Source organism: Crinia signifera, unplaced genomic scaffold (assembly GCF_055691185.1).
Source record: "Crinia signifera unplaced genomic scaffold, ASM5569118v1 HAP2_SCAFFOLD_97, whole genome shotgun sequence".
NCBI classification, from domain to species: Eukaryota; Metazoa; Chordata; class Amphibia; order Anura; family Myobatrachidae; genus Crinia; species Crinia signifera.
In genome coordinates this window covers 630692-650656 of record NW_028142851.1, presented here as the reverse complement: position 1 = coordinate 650656, position 19965 = coordinate 630692, and the positions used below count along the sequence as shown (strand labels likewise).

At 43.2% G+C, this 19965-nt stretch overlaps 2 protein-coding genes across 6 annotated transcripts; one reads left to right on the top strand and one right to left on the bottom strand.

Moving 5' to 3' along the window:
- The first annotated feature begins 14 nt into the window (after positions 1-14).
- Positions 15-12507, top strand: LOC146056838 (calcineurin-binding protein cabin-1-like). Of its 5 annotated transcripts, none has more exons than XM_083168460.1 (8): positions 15-197; positions 3041-3087; positions 3175-3267; positions 6954-7089; positions 9184-9364; positions 10198-10327; positions 11922-12071; positions 12162-12507. In XM_083168460.1, exons 3-8 carry the CDS (start codon positions 3221-3223, stop codon positions 12376-12378), a joined length of 861 nt encoding a protein of 286 aa, XP_083024586.1. In that variant the 5' UTR covers positions 15-197; positions 3041-3087; positions 3175-3220; the 3' UTR covers positions 12379-12507. The 5 variants fall into 5 exon arrangements, with proteins under 5 accessions (XP_083024586.1, XP_083024585.1, XP_083024588.1 ...); XM_083168459.1 differs by having other exon boundaries at positions 15-299; XM_083168462.1 differs by lacking the exon at positions 15-197 and adding an exon at positions 372-463.
- A 5887-nt stretch (positions 12508-18394) lies between these two features.
- Positions 18395-19627, bottom strand: LOC146056843 (thiamine transporter 2-like). Its single transcript, XM_083168465.1, has one exon. It carries the CDS (start codon positions 19625-19627, stop codon positions 18395-18397), a length of 1233 nt encoding a protein of 410 aa, XP_083024591.1.
- Positions 19628-19965: the final 338 nt, after the last annotated feature.

The following is a 19965-nucleotide window of genomic DNA, read 5'->3' as shown; positions in this document are numbered from 1 at the left end:
TAGTGCGCTCCGTCCACCGCCGGGTCCACTGCTGGTCTCCAAGGCTCCCTCTATGGTCCCTGGGAATATCCAGGCGCTTCGATAGTAGCTGTATTTCTAAAAAACGCAGCTGCTCAAATTCCTCTATGCTCCGCCTCCACCCATCAGCCAGGTCTCTCTCTCTCGGTAAAAAGGAATCCTGTGATTGGCAGCTGGAGGTGAGGTTAGCCTACGGGTGGCAATGATACTGCTGGGTGCAGGAGGTCCTGCACGGGGATGAGTGCGGGACCTGGAGGAGGCGGTTGCCTTGGTGACCATAGGTGAGTGCCACGGTCTCCTCCCGGTAATCGTCCATGCTGGTAGTGGGGTTGTACTCTGCATCCCCGGGTGACCCCACTGTGATGTGCTGCAGAGAGGATATGCGCCCAGGCTCAGTAGTGTGAACTTCACAGGCGGACAATCCCTTATGGAAGGACACTTATCTGTGAGGGCCAGCATCTCTAGCTATTTGCATCTGCAGTGTCTGCCTCATTCATTGTGTGTAACTGCACAACTTGCAATGTGGGCTGCAGACTAAGGTTTTACAACCACGTTTGCAGAGTAACTTGCATCAGCATTGCATTTATTTATATTATTGTGACATTATATAGTGGCAGTATACCATGCAGCACTTTAACGTTCTTTATGTTTAAAGAGTATATATATGGTATATTAGTTGCTGTTACTTTCTGTATGTGGTTTTTCTCATTAGCCATTATTATTTTTATAATATTATTATTATTCATATTTTTGTTGTTGTTGCAAAGATACAGGTAGCAGTGTAATAACTAAGTATGATAATGAAGCAAGGGTCCCCTGAGAAAGACTAATTGCAAGAAACCTAGTGACACTGGTGGGGGATGGCAGCATTTGGCACAGGTTTTGCCATCAAACAGATTCCCCCTTATTGTCTTTTATTGTTCATTAAACAATTGTTGGGCTGAATACTGTCAAAAGTGGTGATCAAAATATAATGAAGTATTGTGTAATTCTGATTAAACTGACATTGTTTATATAGCCTTGTTTAGATGATCCTACTACACATCTAAGGGAGGTATTCAGTTAACCTCAATAACAGGCACTTATCGGGGATTATGCTTCAGGTGCCTCAGGCATGCAAAGTATAATCCCTGATAGCAACAACCGCCGGGAAAACACACAGGTCTGGGAATTTATCCCTGATCTTATGTGCTAACACATGATAGTGAGTCCTTTTTCAGACGATACAAATGGTCTGTAAATGGATAAGCAGATAATGGCCATTGGTCAAAAATCTCGCTATCAGACGAAAAATGATCGCAGCTGATTGGATACACCTCAATAAATTTCCATTTAAAAATTCCCAATACATCTGCGCCAGTTTACCATGATTCCCAGTCTGTTTTGCTGGTGAAAAAAGATGATTGGGGATCCAGTGTTAAATTGTGGATATTCTGAATGACAAAATTTGCTGATCCCAATAATTTTTTGGTCGGTATCGGTATATCAAGGAAATTCAAAAGGATATCAGAGGTAGTTTATAGTTATTGTAACTAAAAGAGAATGCAGTAGAGTAAAAAGATTTATTCAATCCTTGTACATAAAAAATCAGATATCTGATTATAATCTATTTTTAGACAACATTTTTATTTGAATTATATAACAAATGTGAGCTATGCTGTCATTTTTAGCAGATATTTTGCATCTCTCACAGAGACGTTGCCACTTAAAGGTTTATCTCAATTATATATTGGTATACATTTTTTTTACTAGAAAAACTCATGTCAACCTTTTGACAATCGACCAATAGTTGTCATTCTTTTGACTGTTGTCCTAGACACTAGATCTAATTGGATAATGACCTTTTAGATTTCCTGTAGCTGTATCAATATTTATAATAATTTAAAAAGCAAAAAAGACAAACAATATAATTTGTTTGTGACAGGATGGACCTAGGGCCTGATTTACAGTCTGTTGTAGTTTAGCTGCGGGGAGGTGGGGTTTGCCCAGCACAATTCCAAGCCAACCCGCTCGCCGTGTGCACATTGGAAAAGTGCGAGAACTTCGCTATATAGCGACATGCTTGCACATCACTGGTTGCCCCCTAGCTGCAAAGCCGATGAAGGCTGACCTTGTTTTGGTCCGCATCGGCTGTGTATGATGTCACGCAGCTGCCGCGGCTCTCCATCCGAGCGGTCTGGACAATCTTGCATTGCCCGGATCACTCCCACAGAACGTCCTGCCACTGGCTATGAAACTGTTATGGGCCATGATCGCAGTTCCAGGTCCTCCACATGCGTGCTCCAGCTAGTGTCCATCGCAGAAATGCAGGAAATGCTAAATAGCGAGGCAAGTTTCAATCGGCCCTTAACGCAGTATCCAATTATCCCCAATGCTTTCTCTCCTGATAAAATGGGTTGATAGCATGATGTATGGCCAATGGCCACTAACGTGTTGTCCAATTTGCCCCTTTTTTGGACAAAATAGGTCCCATTTTATGGTGATAGCACATGAGATCCAGGATAACTACCGGACCCATATGTTATTGCGGATCTGCTGGCTGGGATTATGCTTCATAGCACCCAAAACATAATCCAGGATACATGCCTTGTTATCGGGATTAACTGATATCCCCAATTATATCCAATTACTGCCATAATTTAGCACAGCTAATTGGATATTGCACATGGGGGGTTATTCTGAATGATTCGCTTGGGGGAAGGGGGCGGGCAGCTGACATCCGGTGATGAAGGGCAAACCCACTAAATTGTTCAATGACATCATCTGGCCCTCGCTGAACATGCAGTTGTTGGTGATATAGTCATAATTTGACTGCAGGTTCAGACTACCGGGGGTAGGGTCAATAGCAACCTGCAGGAGCTCGTAACAATAGGAGAACTAGGCTACAAAGCTGTTCTACTTTATGCAAAATATACAGTCACTTTCACAACATGTATGAAAAAATATATATAAGGTAGCATGAATATTTAGTTGCTTCCACATAATAACTAATAACATATCCTCTTCTCTTAATTCTTTTTAGAATGGATACCCTTCTGCTGCTGTATTAACACTAAATTATCCAGAATGGTAAACTTCTAAACATTTCAAATGTAACAATGCTTTTAAATAAATGTTTGTAGCTATAGATAACTTGCTGGTGTTCTTTTCCTCTAGATCCGCATAGCAGCCTTAAATGCAGCTTCTGCTGTAGAGGGAGACCATGAAGACACTTTCAAAAGTCACAAAACGCAGACAAAAGAGGCTCAGGTGAGATGAGCTTCATCATTAATTAATATGTTGAGATTGAAGTCTATGGCATGTTAATACGCATAAGACTGCAACATTTACCACAAGGCCTTGGACCTGCAGAAGCTTGACCACTACGATGAGTCCTCCCAGGCTTATCACCAGCTACTGGACACCCGTCTTCTGCAGGAGGTACAGTGATGCAAGTGTCTAAAGATCAGCTACTCTTGGAGTGTTTATATTTACCTCACATTTATTCGTTAATTATTCATCATAACACTGACTATTTTCATAGGACCAATAGTGTACAGTGGACATTGTATTTCATTTGATGAATCTTGGTTAATTGGCTCTCTGGTGTTTTCTAAGTTTAGGATAATTCTAACCAAAATTTTATAGAATAAGTAAAACCTGATCACCAAAGATTACTCTAATGGTCCCACTGATGTCCTCTGTGTACTTGTTACTGCTTAGCTCACTGACAACACAGCACCTGTCTGAACAAAGGACAGGTAGCTAGTGGCATAGAAAGTGCTTAGACACCAAGGAACTCTCCTCACTCCTGATAAGCTGGATGTTTCCCAGGATTTATGGTTATCACAAAAACCCTACTGCTTGGAGTGAGCTGAGAAATAACAGTATTGTATCATTTCCTAACCTAACCCAGGTAAGTAAAGCTGGCCATACATTAGAACGACCTGCATGTGACCTGTTCGTATGCAGGTCGTACAAGCGATCGAGCGAGCGATCGGATGTGCTTTAAAAGCACATCTGATCTGCTTACAATCGCAAGCAAAAGCCAATGGCTCATAATTACAGCAGGTATGGTCTGAGGATCGACCTCTCGAACTGTGGGACCGCACATTGTACTGATGTACCTCACAATGGCCCTTATTCTGATCGGTGCGGCCGGATCCGGATATGCAGCCAGGACCGTGCGTCCGAAACCCCGCCTTCCATACGGCTCGCCAACTCCGTCCGTACACGGTAAGAAGCTGTCCGAACGGACCGCACGTGTATTTCTCATGGAATACGCCTCCTCCATCTCAGGGAACTTCCCCCATCATTCGATGGTCGCAGACCATCGAATGCAGGACCGAGTGGTCCACCAGCTCCCGCAACCTCAGACCCCACGGGCATTTCTCCATGCAAAAGCAGGGATCTGGGCGGGCAGCTGACATCCGGCGATGTCATATGTCCGCCCCCTACACGTGCGTCACGACTGCATTACCATACGTACGCCCAGCGTTTGCATGGGAACGCCCATGAAACGCGGGGCGTATGCATATGGTAATGAGCCCAAATAGCCCTTCACGCCCCTCTCCACCCCCTGTTCGGAGTGTTCACATTTCATGCGGAATTTGGCCGTACGCCCCGCTCGCACATGCGCAGAGACGCCTCTGCACATGCGCAGACACAAAACATCGGCGGCACGAATGCACGCTGATATTACCGCATCAACCAGAATAAGGGCCAATGTGCACACAATATATTACACGACCAATCAAAATTGTTCGTTGGGGCCTGATATTGTTCTGATGTACTGTATGGCCTGTTATTACCTCAGATTCAAGTTTTAGCTATATTTTTCACTCATCCTCTGCTGAACACTGCAATTAGTTATACAGTACAGTAGCACTTGCATACAAACGTTCCTACCGGCTGGGATCTTTAGTAGTGTTACATACCAGTAATGGCAGCCTTTATCTTGGCAATTTATTTTTTATTTTATTTGGTTTTAAAATGAAAAGCTATGTAGGATTTGGTTTGTATGATTTTTGCATGATATTCATTATGGCATATTGAGTATACATGAAAGGTAATTCTTTTATAAACCACTGGTGTTAAGCTATCACTTTCTGGGTCCTTCCTGGGTGATAAATAAGCCTAACATGAAAGCACTGATAGTGAATGGAAGAAAATAGTAATACAGTATATACATGATCCATCTTACACTTATTAGAGATGCTACAGTGTCTCGTGGGTAGATATTGGTGTACTATGTGCTGCATTCTTGCTACAGCATTGGAGGCCTAAATGCACCTGCATGTAGTGGGGATTCTCCATAAGGGAGAATCGCACAGCATCCCTCATCTGTGATCTGTCCAATAGAAATGCTTATGTGTAAGCAGAGGAAGATTAAGGGCCTCATGGGCCTGGAGCTGGAAATGTCCAAGGGCCTATTTTTAAAAGTGGAGCAGGTGAGGCTAGTGGCATGTAGAACCCTAAATATATAAAAGTATAAAAATTGCATAACTTTGTGTGGAAATTAGAAATGTGATTTTAAGATACTTGTTTCCTAGCACGGCGCCCACGATTTTGGTCGGATTGATCGGGGCTTGAAAAATCGGGTCGGTCGCGTCGCGTGCATACCAAATCGCATGCGATGCGACCGACCCGATTTTTACATTGGATCCAATGTAAAATGTTCCCTGGGACCCGATTTTACATTGGATTCAATGTTAAATTGGCCCCAGACCCCAATTTCAGCCCCCCTGATGGGTCAAATGCCCCCCCATTGTTAACGCCACACCACGATTGACGCCAACCCGAAGCGTGGCGAGCGGCGGCGGTACGCGTACTCCGACCTTTTCATACCCCCACTATCCATGTCGGCGTGGAGTTGAGAATAGATTAGTGCCCGAAGCGTGGCGAGTGCAGCGCATAACTTCACAGGTATACGCGTCCGCTCGCCACACTTCGGGCTTGGTGGCTCGCTGCGCTCGCCACACTAATCTGTTCTCAACTCCACGCCGACGTGGATAGTGGGGGTATGAAAAGTTCGGAGGATGCGTACCGCCGCCCCACGCAGGCTTGCTGCGCTCGCCACGCTTCGGGTTGACGTCAATAGCGTGGTGGCGTTAACAATGGGGGGGCATTAATTAATACCCATGACAGGGGCATACACAATGAGAAATTGGCCATATTGGCCCATTTCCCATTGTTTCCTATGTAAAATCGGGTTAATCGCGTTAATCATTATAATGGCACACAACGGACGCGATGAACACAATTTTAACATTGAAAGCTTATTTAACATTGAGACCTATGGAAAAATCGCGTTGATCGCGTTGGTCGCGTCGTGTGCCATGTTAACGGCACACGACGGACCCGATCAACGCGATTTAGCCTTTGCCGGCTAAATGGACCCGATTTCAAAGGAAATCGGGTCCATTGCGTTGGTCGTGTACCTTAACTTAAGGTACACGACCTCTAACGTCGGGCGCCGTGCTAGGAAACAAGTACCGATTTTAATACATATGATTTATGGCCAACCATGTGGCCAGCTGGTGATCATCATGCTGTCATGGTAATGGGCCTATTTTTATGTGGCGGCCTGCAGCTGCAGCTCCTTACACCCCATTGTTTAGCTGGCTCTGTGTGTATAGTTGGGTTGGTTATAAGATCCCAGCAGGCATAATCCTGACAGTCAGAAGACTTCCCATCGGATCCTGCTGTTGGTCTTCGACTGTTGGGAACACGGTATGTTTACCTCGTCACGTTTAGATGGTTTCTGTTGTAATGGTGCATTATATGTTGATGATTTTTTATTCATTAGTTCCAAAGCTCATGGAATGGAATAAATTGCTAGCTTATACTTTTTCCTGCTATTGTAAGGATACATTCAAACATAATTTCTCTATACCGGTATATATTTGTAGTGATTTGTGGAATATATTTCATAAAATATTCTTCTGGAATTTCAGGCTGTTCCTTTTGAGTGATGAAAAGGAAGGCTTAAAGCACCCTGGGTTAATGCTGAAATATTCAACGTATAAGAACTTGGCACAACTTGCAGCCCAGCGAGATGATCTGGAGACTGCAATGGAATACAACCTTGAGGTAAGGTGGCCTTTACTTGTTTTGACATATTTATTGAAATTTAGCCTTTATTTTAATAAAAATAATGGTACTTGTTTCCTATCTGGGCGCCCACTAAGTTAATTGCGCACCATGCTATTCTCCGTAGAGAAATCGGATCGCATCGCATCGTACACATACACGATATTGAACGATGCGATGCGATGCGATCCGATTCGATTTCCCATAGGAAACAATGTTAAATGGCTCAATTTAGCCAAATTATCATAGGAACAATAGTAAATGGGCCAAAAACACCCCTGAACATTAAAATGTCCCCCCAAAAGTAGTTGACGCCACCCCGCCATCAACGTGAACCCGAAGCGTGGCGAGCGCAGCGAGCCCGCGAGGGGCGGCGGTACGCGTCCTCCGACCTTTTCATGCCCTACTATCCACGTCGGCGTGGAGTGAGAATAGAATAGTGTGGCGAGCGCAGCGAGCCACCGAGCCCGAAGCGTGGCGAGCGCAGCGAGCCACCGAGCCCGAAGCGTGGCGAGCGCAGCGAGCCCCGCGAGGGGACGCGGATACCTTCACAGGTAAACGCGTCCCTTCGCGGGCTTCCCAGGTGTCCGCGTCGCCCGCGAGGGGACGCGTATAACTGTGAAGGTATCCGCGTCCCCTCGCGGGGCTCGCTGCGCTCGCCACGCTTCGGGCTCGGTGGCTCGCTACGCTCGCCACACTATTCTATTCTCACTCCACGCCCTAGTGGATAGTAGGGCATGAAAAGGTCGGAGGACGCGTACCGCTGCCCCTCGCGGGCTCGCTGCGCTCGCCACGCTTCGGGTTCACGTTGATGGCGGGGTGGCGTAAACTACTTTTGGGGGGACATTTCAATGTTCAGGGGTGTTTTTGGCCCATTTACTATTGTTCCTATGAGAATTTGGCTAAATTGAGCCATTTCACATTGTTTCCTATGGGAAATCGAATCGGATCGCATCGCATCGTTCAATATCGTGTATGTGTACGATGCGATGCGATCCGATTTCATTACGGTGCCGTACGTAGAAAACCTGGGCGCCCAGATAGGAAACAAGTACCAAAATAATTTACAATAGTGAAGCATTTATTTCCCACTCATTAGTTTCAGTCCCTACTTGGACAGTTCCAGAACACAACCATCATTTTGGGGGTGATTCTGAGTTTGAAGCAATAAGTTGCATTTTGCAATGCAAGGAGTACAAAGGCATGTATGGCTATTTTTGAATGTAGGGCCCAATTCAAAGATGGACGCTATTTGCATCTGAGAACAAAAGATGCTCCCTGCCGACCTTGCAAATCCGAGTGCTGCATCTCTGCATTGGTGAGACTGCTTAGAATGGCCATCTCTGCTCCATAAGCTGGGCCAGTAAATCTACATTGGTAGACACAGACATTAGCCTTGCCACTTGCATTTTTGGGAATTCTAGTTATCGTTGAACATTCCATGTTCACAAAAGGATGTAGCCTGTTAATCATGCTGTGGCTTAGGGGTCACCTCCTGCAAGAATCAGCACCCGATTTGCACATGTGCGAAGCAGTCTCCTGCATCCGGCACAGTAAACATTGGAGTATTACATAAACCATTAGTTTTCACACATCTCTGAATCAGACCCATAGCCCACAAATGCAGGACAGCTTTATTTTTTGAGTGCAATTTAGGTTTGAGTTTGGAGAATGTTTGGGACTTTTTAAAGCAACATGGTTTTTCCAAAATGTGTTTTTTTTGCAATACTCCCAACTCAGAATCCGCGCCTTGCTCAGGATCTTTGGGAAATTAAGTTTTCCAGATAAGGGACTAATCATAGAGTTCTTTCAAGTGTGCACTCAGTGGCTGTCAGATCAAACTGAACCCCAGCATTAAATTGTTTGGTCTGAGTGCCAAGATACTGAATCCGTCCAGTTTGTTTGCCCACATATTTTGACAAATTGCTCATATATATTTATATGAAATTGAAATAAAATGGTTTGATATTTGTGTTTATTGGCACCATAAACTTCCTAACCAAATGCTATAACAGTCTAGTCTTTGATTCAAATAAATAAAGTGCACATTCACAAAAGGAATACTTCATTGTTACTTTGCTTGTATCTGTACAGGCCGTCATGTTGGACTCTACTGATGTTAATCTATGGTACAAGATTGGTCGGCTGGCTCTTCGTCTAGTGCGCATTCCACTGGCACGGCATGCATTTGAAGAAGGACTACAATGTAACCCTGATCACTGGCCATGTCTGGATAACCTGATCACTGTCCTGTATACAATCAGTGATTATGGCAGTAAGTAATTACAACACATGGGGTCAATTCTATTCAGAATGATGTGAATAGGGCCGGGATGGAGCTCCCGGAGCTATTAAAATCGGTGTTCTGCTAGGTCGTAGAGGGACAGTACTTGCAGGTGTTTATGCGAGTACCCGCATTTTCCAGCTTTCAGTGTGTTAAGTTCCCATGATGCTGTTTGTGCCATGCTAGGGCACAAAACAGCTTTGCCACGCTAGGTTTGTCAGACCCTCCTGGGGAGCGAGCAGATATCCACTAGTCTGCGTTAGTCATTCTCTGATTAGAATAGCGTCGGCAGCTCCCTTCCAGCGCTATTCACATTGTTCTAAATAGAATTGACCAAATACAGGTTGAGTATCCCGTATCCGAATATCCGTTATCCGAATTATTCCAAAAACCATACATTCCAGAAAGTGAAAAAAAATTTCATGTTTTGAAACCTTGTTTTTTTTAACAAATAACATTTATTTGTGTACATTTCATGTGTTTGATGTGTTTATACAGCATAAATGCAAGGTACTTCAAAATACATCATTGAAATATAAAAATATTCCGAAATACGGAATAATCCGTTATCCAAAATTCTCCTGGTCCCGAGCATTTTGGATACGGGATACTCAACTTGTAGTAAAATAGGGGAGTGTTTGAAGAGAGGGTAAGCAGTACATAGTAGTGCAGTTAACAAATTGTTTGGCAGTACATGTATCTGATGTTTATTGTATTCTAGCTAATGGTACAGTATACCAAGTAGCACTCTGGAGGAAAAAGAATAACAATGCATGAGAATAGATTTTGTATTCCAAGCAATAAAGTTTCTGCTTTGTTCCCAGACTGCCTGTACTTCATTTGCAAGGCTTTAGAAAGAGACTGTCGCTATAGCAAAGGTTTGGTATTGAAAGAGAAGATCTTCGAAGAGCAGCCCTGCCTTAGGAAGGACTCTTTCCATATGTTCCTTAAATGGTGAGTTTAAACCTATATGTGTGTGTGTGTGTGTGTGTGTTTAGTGAATTGAACAACTTTTATCTCATTACAATGGCACTAGTCAGAATGGGGTATATTGGGCAGCAAGTGAACAGTCAGTTCCTGAAGTTGCTGGCAGCCGGAATAATGAGCAAGCATAAGGATCTTAAGGGATTTGAAAAGGGCCAGTGAGCTCGCAGACCTCAATTCATGATAAACAAATAGCCTGTGTATACAATCTGCGTGATACCTGGTGGTAAGGGGTGCAGAGCAATACCCATGTGTTTGAGTCAGTGCAGAGACTGGAGTTGGCCAGTGTGATATATCATGGTAATATTTTGGAACATACATACCCTGTATTTAGAAGAAGTAGAGGTTGGAGTATAAGGGGTTTTGATTTTGCAAGATGGACGATTATCAACCGACTGCGCTAGGTCACCTAGCGAAAAAATCCAGGATCTTTATGATCGATAGCTGTCAGCAAATTGATTGACAGGAAGCTGTTGTTTGTGGGTGTCACCCTGCAGTTTTTTGGGGCTAGGTCCTGGGTTAAGCACAGACTTGGAAACTTATCAGATAGTGAGTTGCGAGTGGATTTGCAGCTATTTGCTGTTCAGCGCGATATTTGCAGGCCATTCGCAGTCTGCACAGGGCGCGGCGGCGATTACCTGATCGCAGGGCTTTTTCATTCCGCAGAGCAGTGATCAGGTCTGAATAATAAGGTGAGTTTAGAACATGTATGAATAAATATAATAAGCTGTGTATTTTATTCATGTGAGTACCACTTCCTCAGGGTATTTGTGCAGAATCAGACTGCAGTAATGGGCTTAGTGCCTTGGAGTATTAAGGCTTCTTCCTGTTGATCTTTATTTTGCTGTATACACATTTATTGATATATATACTTGTCATGGCAGCACAGCGAAGGTTACATCAGACCAAATTACACTTTGTAAGCCCAATGTCACTAACACAGAGTCTATCAGTTTATTAAGAATGGTAACTGAATAAGTAACTGGTTGTTCTCTGTAATATGCCAGTGATCCACTTTGTAGCACCGTTTTCAAGAGATTAAGTTTGTAATGTTGTTACTAATACTCCTTTTACACCGACCTGAATATCCAGAGAGCACGTAAAAAAAAACCCGGGTTTGCAGGTGGTGTAAATGCACCAATTTAAAAGATGCCAGGTCAAGAGACCGGACATTTCAACCTGGTAGGCGAGCAGGGTAGAACACGGGTTCAGTCCGGATCGTGGTGCAGTATAGACAGGTAACCAAGGTCGATGCGATCTGGGACCTGTTTACTGCAATGGAACAGCCAGCACTGGGAGATGCTCTCATCTATTACCTGTTAATAATACAGCGCACTCATTCTTTAAATCAACCCAAACCCTTATTACAGCTATTCTCCATGAGGTGTCCAGCTCTTTCCATATGTTTTGTAATTCTCCTCTACACAACAGATATACAAAGATATAAATACAGAACGTGCAAATAGACCATTCGTATAGGTCAGGGACAGTAATGTGGAATATGTTATTATCAGATCGTTTCTAATGGTCACAATCATTTTCCTTCTATTCCTGTGTTGCTCAGTGACATGTCCATTCATGAAGTACATGTAAGTGAGGAGGAGGCAAACAGAATTTTGGAGGAAGCATTAGATTTGCGGAAGAAGAGACAAGCTTTGACTGTAAAAAAGCAGGAGCCTGATTTAAAGCTGGTCCATCCCCTCCCATTTTTAACGTGAGAATGATATTTTAATACAGTGAATTATATAAGAACAATAATTGTTGTATGCAGTGTATTAGTATCTGGCCTATGTTTTGTTCCCAGATGGAAGTGTCTTGGGGAAAGTTTGCTGACTACTTACCGACACCTTACAACATGTGAACCGCCGCGCCCTAGTTTGGGGAAAAGGATTGACCTCACAGAATACAAAGCTCCGGAGCATCTTCTTCATGTTTCCCAGACCTCCTCCTCTCCTACAAACAAAAGCTTCAGACACACCCAGCAGTTCAACCCCACCAACACCATCTGTGTCTGTACCTGAGCCGTTCCCTTCCCTCTCCTCTACTGGCAATGCTGTATCTTCCCAAAACATTATAGATGCCGCAACTCTACAAGGTTAGAGCGAATGAAACACTGTGAACTATCTGGCAATAAATAGGGTGCAAGTTGACCTCTCCGGGCCAATGTAGAGTAGTATTTTGTATGTTTCTTGTGTAGAAAATAATAATAATAATACTTGATACAAGGAAAGACATGCATGGCAAACTTTCAATGTTTACTTATATCTTATTATTATTATTTTCTGTGCATTATGTGAATGTGTTTCTTGTTTCTCTGTAAATTCCTATGTCTTTTGATGTGTTTGTCCTCGTGGTCACCTTACTGGCCATTGCATTTTGGTTTACCAAGAAGGGTGTTAATAGGAGGAGGATATGTGAGGATGCAGGGGAGACAGCCAAGAGACGCTCTGCCCGTGTACGCAACACCAAATGCAAGAAGGAGGAGAGAATTGATTTTCAAGAATTGCTGCTGAAATTCTTGCCATCCAGGTACAAATTGTCTGTTTTTATGTGGTATTACCCTGCCTTGTACAAGGTTGCCACAGGTATACTTTGGTTGGTGCTTTACTGTCTTGTCTTCTAATAGAAACCTAGTCTGCCCATCTACAGTATTCCTGCAAACCATGGGCACCATTTGTGCTTTGGATTTGTTCAGATTTCTTTATAGCGGTATGTTTGTTCCCCTGCTGTGTTGGCTTTTGCTGTAACGCCACCCAGTCACTAAGTGACTGCGTTTCAGCTGCACAGGATCAGCATTCCCCTGATGTAGGAGAATAGTTCCTGCTACTACTAGGCTTATATACTGTCATGTACAAAGACCTGTTCTGAGGGGGACAAGTGGTATCAGCGCACTTTATGTGCACTGTGGGTGAAAACCTGGGATCCAGTGACCATCGAGCAGTATGGTTCAAAATAAAGACAGAGACCGACTCATCGCACACAAAAACAAAGGTGTTAGATTTTTGGAAGGCTGATTTTGTAGAGATGGGAAACTCTGTAAGGGATTCTTTGGCAGAGTGGAGGAACATGGAAGGAGTGCAGGAGAAGTGGGAAAAATTTAAAAGTGCAATACTGAAAGCAGCAGAATTTTGTGTCAAAAGAGTTAGGAAAAACACAAGGAAAAGGAAGCCATTGTGGTTTGTGAAAGAAGTATTGTGAAAGCAAAAGAGTTGGCTAAGAAGGTAATCAGATGTGCAAAAGCACAGGCTGAAGAGAAAATGGCACAGTTAGTGGGTAAAGGGGGGGGGACTTTTTTGGGGTATATAAGTGAAAGGAGAAAAACAAAAAGTGGAACAATAAGACTAAAGACAGAGGGCAGTATTCAATGACAATACTCGACATGTGCAGCGAATCCTGTTTAGGATTCGCTGCACAATCGCCGTGTTCCGGAGGGCTGGGGCCTTCGCTGCCAGCCCTCGCTGTCACAGTATTCAATGCCGCAGGGCTCGCTGCCCCTGACGGCGATTCCTAACCCCTGCGGCGAGCTGGGGGATGGCGGCAGGCAGGGAGATGGAAGTCTCCCTGCCTGACCCAGAATGTATGTGGGGGGAGGTGGGCTCCCCAGGACCCAGACAGCAAAAGCTGCCCCCCGGGAGAGCTAGCAGGGGACCGGGTAGAGAGCCGCTTGCACTGCTCCTAATCATGCATATGTAATGATCGGGAGCAGTGAATATATGAATATCTAATGAGCGGCTCTCGGCCCCCTGCTGGCTGTTATGTGTAAAAAAATATATATATTTTTTAATTAAATATATATTCATGTGCTGTAAGCACATGAATAAAAATAGCATGCTCCTTCACATAATAAAATTCCTGATTTTTTTTTACACCAAATTTAAAAAAATAAAAACCTTTATTTTAAAAGTTCACATTCCAGTTCACCATAAAAAGATGGCGATTGCTACATGGTGACACATGGCGAAAATCACTTAGGAAGCAATTCGCCATCTGATCATTGAATACACTCACGGTGAATCACATTGAAAAACCACAGCGAATTGTGGAGAGTATCAGCCGGTGAATTGTCCATCATTCACTGTTCGCTGTCGGCGAATATTGCACGTTGAATAGGGTTATTCACTTTTTCAGTAAATAGATTAACCTTAGAGCATGAAAATAGCACACATTTGCCGTAAAACATGGCGAATCAGCCTCATTGAATACCCAGAGAGTGGAAGTCTTCTTGAGTGGGACAATGTAATAGCAGATCATATTAATAATTATTTCTGCTCAGTATTTACTGCTGAAAGAGAGGGAAGGGACCACAGTTAAGTTACAAGTATAGTCAGAAAACTAAGGGAGAAACAAGTACATTTACAGAGGAGAAAGTCCTCACAGAACTCTCAAAACTAAAAGTGGATAAATCAATGGGGCCAGATGGGATACATCCAAGGATACTAAAAGAGACTAAAGGGGAGTAGGCAAAACCAATAATAGAATGATTCAACCAGTCAATAGCTACTGGAGTAATCCCAGAGGACTGGAAGAAGGCAAATGTAGTCCCACTGCAAAAAAGTGGAAGAGAGGAAGAGGTAAGCAACTATCGACCAGTGAGCCTTACATCCGTAGTAGGTAAATTGATGTAAACACTCTTAAAACAAAGAGAGGGATCTGTACTTGGACCACTGCTTTTTAATATCTTTATTGGTGATATTGCAAATGTAATTGAGGGTAAAATGTGCCTTTTTGCAGATGACACAAAGGTATGCAACAGGGTAGACACACCAGGAGGGGTAAAAGAAATGATTGATGATCTAGGTAGATTAGAGGAATGGTCAAGAGCATGGCAACTACAGTTTAATGCAAAATCATGCACTTGGGTCTCAAAAATCCAAAAACTAAGTACTGTATAGTATAAATGGCACTATAATGGAAACTACTGAGGAAGAGAGGGATCTAGGTGTCACTAATTCAGGGGACTTAAAGGCAGGTAGGCAATGTAACAAAGCAATGAAGAAGGCAAGCCAGATGCCTGGTTGCATAGGGAGAGGTATCAGCAGTAGAAAGAAAGAAGTAATAATGCCACTGTATAGGTCATTGGTACGACCTCATCTAGAGCACTGTGTTCAGTTCTGGAGGCCATATCTCCAGAAGGATATAAATACATTAGAGACTGTACAAAGAAGGGCAACTAAAATGGTGCATGGCCTACATCACAAAACGTACCAGGAAAGACAAAAAGATCTTAATATGTATACTTTGGAGCAGAGAAGGGAAAGGGGGGACATGATAGAAACTTTCAAATATATCAAGGGTTTTAACAAGGTACAAGTGGGAGACATTTTGCACAGGAAGAGGAGCAGCAGAACAAGAGGACATGCACTGAAACTAGAGGGAGGAAGAATTACTTCACAGAAAGAGTAGTAGGTAAGTGGAATAGCCTCCCATTAGAGGTGGTAGATGCAAATACAGTAGTACAATTTAAACATGCTTGGGAGAGGCTTATTGATATCCTTACAAAAAATAAGGATCAAATATGGTTTGAGGTAACATGTTTAAAAAAGGGGCAGACTGGTTCTTATCTGCCTTCAAATTCTATGTTTCTATGTTATAGACTGGCTGGTGGGAATCTACAGCTGAATAAAGTAACCAAATGAAAAATAAACCTATAATAAACATCTTCTTTGGCTTAATCTCTCAGTCTACTGCACATATACTGTACTTTATGGGCCTACACACGTAGCCATTTTGGCCTATTTTCTAAGCGATCTGAGTAGATCTGACTAGATCACTTAGACATTAAGCACACATCGCTTTATGTGTAGCACCAATAGCAATACGCGGCCTCACGCATCGCTATCGTCGGGAGATGTAGAGATTGCATGCAGTATAAATCTAGTCAGAGACTGCACATCGCCCGTGTTTCCTGAAACGAGCGATAGCATTCTAAGTTTTCCCCTTGCTTAACTCAAATCACCTATGCTTAAACATTTGTATTCATCATAATGACTGTAATGTTTACTTTTAAGCAGATAACACATAAGGATAAACTAACAATTGGCAACACTATATGAAGATACAGCTGTATCTAAATACAGCCACATATCATATGAATATTAGGCATTGTGGCAACATTCATGTTAATGTTTTACCAGTCGAAGACTTGAAGAACAATGTTATGATCTGTACAAACCCTGTATTATTTGCTGACTGAAATCCTCACAGCAATTACTTTAAAATATAACCTAATATTTACACCAGAGCATACATCATTTACATCCACCTAGATTACTGGGAGTTGGAGGTGTGGCCACGGCAGCGGGGACGTAGGAAGCAAACCTCATAGCTCCCTGGTCCTCTATCCTGAAATATATCCCTGCACTGCTGCCTGCCCGCAGAGCCCCCTCACCTGCTGCTGTCCTGCCACGCCGGGACCCCCGGGACCGCTGCTGTGAGATCTGCCTGTAGTTATCCTGCGCTGGGGAGCTGTTGGAAGCGGCGCGGCCTACATCTGGAGTATCCTGCTTAGACCCTGGCCTCCACTTCCACTCCCGTACATCCTCCACGTAGTGGAGTGGTGATCTCAGCCCAGATCCCCTGTGTGCAGCCTGTTGCTTGCTGCAGGCCTGCATATACTATATACCACACTCTCTGCCCATTTCCTCTGCTCCCCGGCGCATCATGGGGAAGGCACAGCAGGCTGCTGCCAAGCTGGAGAAGTTTGCTTGCGGCTCTACCACACAGACCACCACAACATCCCACCACAACATCCCACTACCTCCGATGTTGCCCCAGGGGCTTCACCGTCTCCTCCTGTTTCATTACAACAAATACTGGAAGCCCTTGCTGGCACCGAAATGCCGCTTACAGACAGGATCGGCCAGGTGCAAAGTGATTTATCATTACTAAGACATGACTTACAGCGTATCTGGGAGAGAGTAGGGGAAGTCGAAACCCGTGATTACTAGGAGTTTATTACATTTAATATACACGTTAAAAATAAAAAGAACATATCTCTGCTGTGATATAGACAGAGAAATGTACATGCCAGATAGAAATGGGCATGAGTTAGGGTTGCTGTATATAACACACACCTTTGCAATATAAGGCATATAAATGTGATCGTACAGAGCAAATAAATTATGGGAAGTTTTACGTTACTGTCAGAAACCATGAGATTGAGATCACTTGAAATGATCTAATGGGCTGTCCAATCTACCCTGACATAGCAATATATTAATAAATGATTTAATTAAAATCAGTAAATCATACATACAAATGTAACTAGTAGTGGAAGTACTTTATTATGAATTACAAATAATCACCTTGTAAAGAGGATACCTAGGACAGAGTGGAATTACACAGAACTCAAACATAGTGCACAAATTTTATATCTTTTCACTTGTTTTTTCTACACTTTATTCACTTTCGTATCTATGTTAAATCAATGTTTATATCTCGCTAACTTCAAATTATTTTTATATTAGTATCAATAAAAGATACATTTTAACCGTGTCAGTCTGCAATTAATTCCTAAAGTCCATAAAGAATTTACAAGACGATTATTAGCCCTACGATTTTTCGTAGCCCAATAATTTTTCCCTTGTCTTGCTTTTTACCAGTATTTAATATTCCTGGGAACACCTCCAAGAATTTTGGTGAATGTCATTTTATTCACTAGAACAGTATAACAATAGGAAATGACTAATAACCAAATAAGAAATATAGTGGTCTATGCGGACATCCCAAAATCCAATTACTTATATAGCAAATATAATCTTTTTTTACACATCCTTTCTTATTTGAATTTATATAACAAATGTGAGTGACGTTAGAATTTTTCTTATGTCAATTTGTGTTTATTTATCAATAACACATAAAGGATCTTGATCTAGTGCCTGACTGAGCATGTACATCCTACACTTGTGTTGTTGGGGGACTGCTGCTTCTCCTCCTCATACATCCTACACTTGTGTTGTTGGGGGACTGCTGCTTCTCCTCCTTGTACATCCTACACTTGTGTTGTTGGGGGACTGCTGCTTCTCCTCCTTGTACATCCTACACTTGTGTTGTTGGGAGACTGCTGCTTCTCAAATTGGCAATCAGTGACCAGACCTTGATGCTGATGAAAGTCACTGTCAGTATATTAAAATAGCAGTTGTAGGCGACAAACTGATCGTAGATCCCCAGATTGAGACCAGTTATTAGGAGAGTCACAAGTTCTTTCAGCAGAGTGGATGCTAAGTGGTTCATCCCAAATACAAAAGCGTATCTGCTCCTAGTGACCGTCACAGCGATGTTTATCGTTATTATTGTGTTGCTGATCATGTAGGATATCTTAATTGCAATATAGCCAGCATAGGCCACCCAGATAGATGATGTTGTCATGGCCATGGCTAATGTGGCCAAACCGTCCACTGCGCATAGGACAGACACAGCCAGCTCTCCCCAGAAGCTCCAATCTGCTGTCATACGATCCATTATGTAGAATGCAACTAGTCCTAGCACAGCTGCTACAAATTCCACTTCTCCATTAAGCATAAAGGTGCTGTCGGTGTTTTCTAAGAGATGTTCCCAGAGTGTCTGGGAAGCATCTGTCGCTTGGTGGGAGCCAACTGTCACAAGTAACCACCATAATGACCAGTATCTGGTGTTGGAAGTACAGCAGTCACAGATCTCCTGCCGTTGCTGCTTGAGGAACCTGACCACCGCCTTGCAGCAGCAGTGCACAGCATTCCTGGCTTTATGCTTGATCTGGTCATTTAAACATTCTGAACTTGGCTCATTCATGCTGGGCGTGGGCAAGAAAATGGAAATGATAAAAGCCACTGACGCACTTCCCAAGGAAATAATGTTCAGGTGGTAGTAGGAGAAGTGGCCATACGTCACCATGAGCTGACCACTCAGAGCTCCTATGGTGTATCCCAGCAAGTTATATGTTCTACAACAGATAAAGGCCTTGTCATACTGGTCAGCTGTCACCACACTATATACATAAGAAAAGATGGCAACGTCACATGCAGTGACCATAGCTGAGGTAACCTGAAGGCACTGCATGGCCTGGAAACTGGACGCAAAGCACAGTAGTCCGTAGGTGATGACTTGGCACAGGCCCTGATACATGATGACTGGTTTGTATCTGCAGAGGTCAATAAAGAGGAGAGCTGGCAGCTGGAAAAGCAGCAGGCTGTATGTCCATATTTGGGAGAGCTGATCCTTGACCTCTTTCATACTGAAGTTCTTGACAGGCCCAGTCATGTACTCTGTGTAGAATGGTTCTATGGGTCTCATGTAGAAAAAGAACCCATATATATATAATAAGAACACTGGGTGCTCTTGCAGGATGTTTTTTATGGTCTTCTGAACATCCATGGCTATTAGCCACAAAATTCGACGTCAAATACGTAGAAAGAATTACAGTGAAAAGGAACAGTATCCAGATAGATACCAAGCGTTCTCATGAACTGTAAGAAATGAGTGTCCCTATACCAAGCACTGACTTTTCTAGCAGGCATCTTTTGTGACATCACAAAGGTTGCGTGTCACAATCAGCTTCAGGTTGCCTGCATGTTGCAGGAATCCTTTGTGACATCACAGGCTGCGTGTACCAATCAGCTTCACATTGCCTG

Coding starts and splice junctions, on each gene's coding strand:
- LOC146056838 (XM_083168458.1), top strand. CDS start 3,386: ATGAGTCCTCCCAGGCTTATCACCAGCTACTGGACACCCGTCTTCTGC. Junction 3,439..6,953: donor ACACCCGTCTTCTGCAGGAG/GTACAGTGATGC, acceptor CTGGAATTTCAG/GCTGTTCCTTTTGAGTGATG. Junction 9,365..10,197: donor TACAATCAGTGATTATGGCA/GTAAGTAATTAC, acceptor CTTTGTTCCCAG/ACTGCCTGTACTTCATTTGC.
- LOC146056843 (XM_083168465.1), bottom strand. CDS start 19,627: ATGAGACCCATAGAACCATTCTACACAGAGTACATGACTGGGCCTGTC.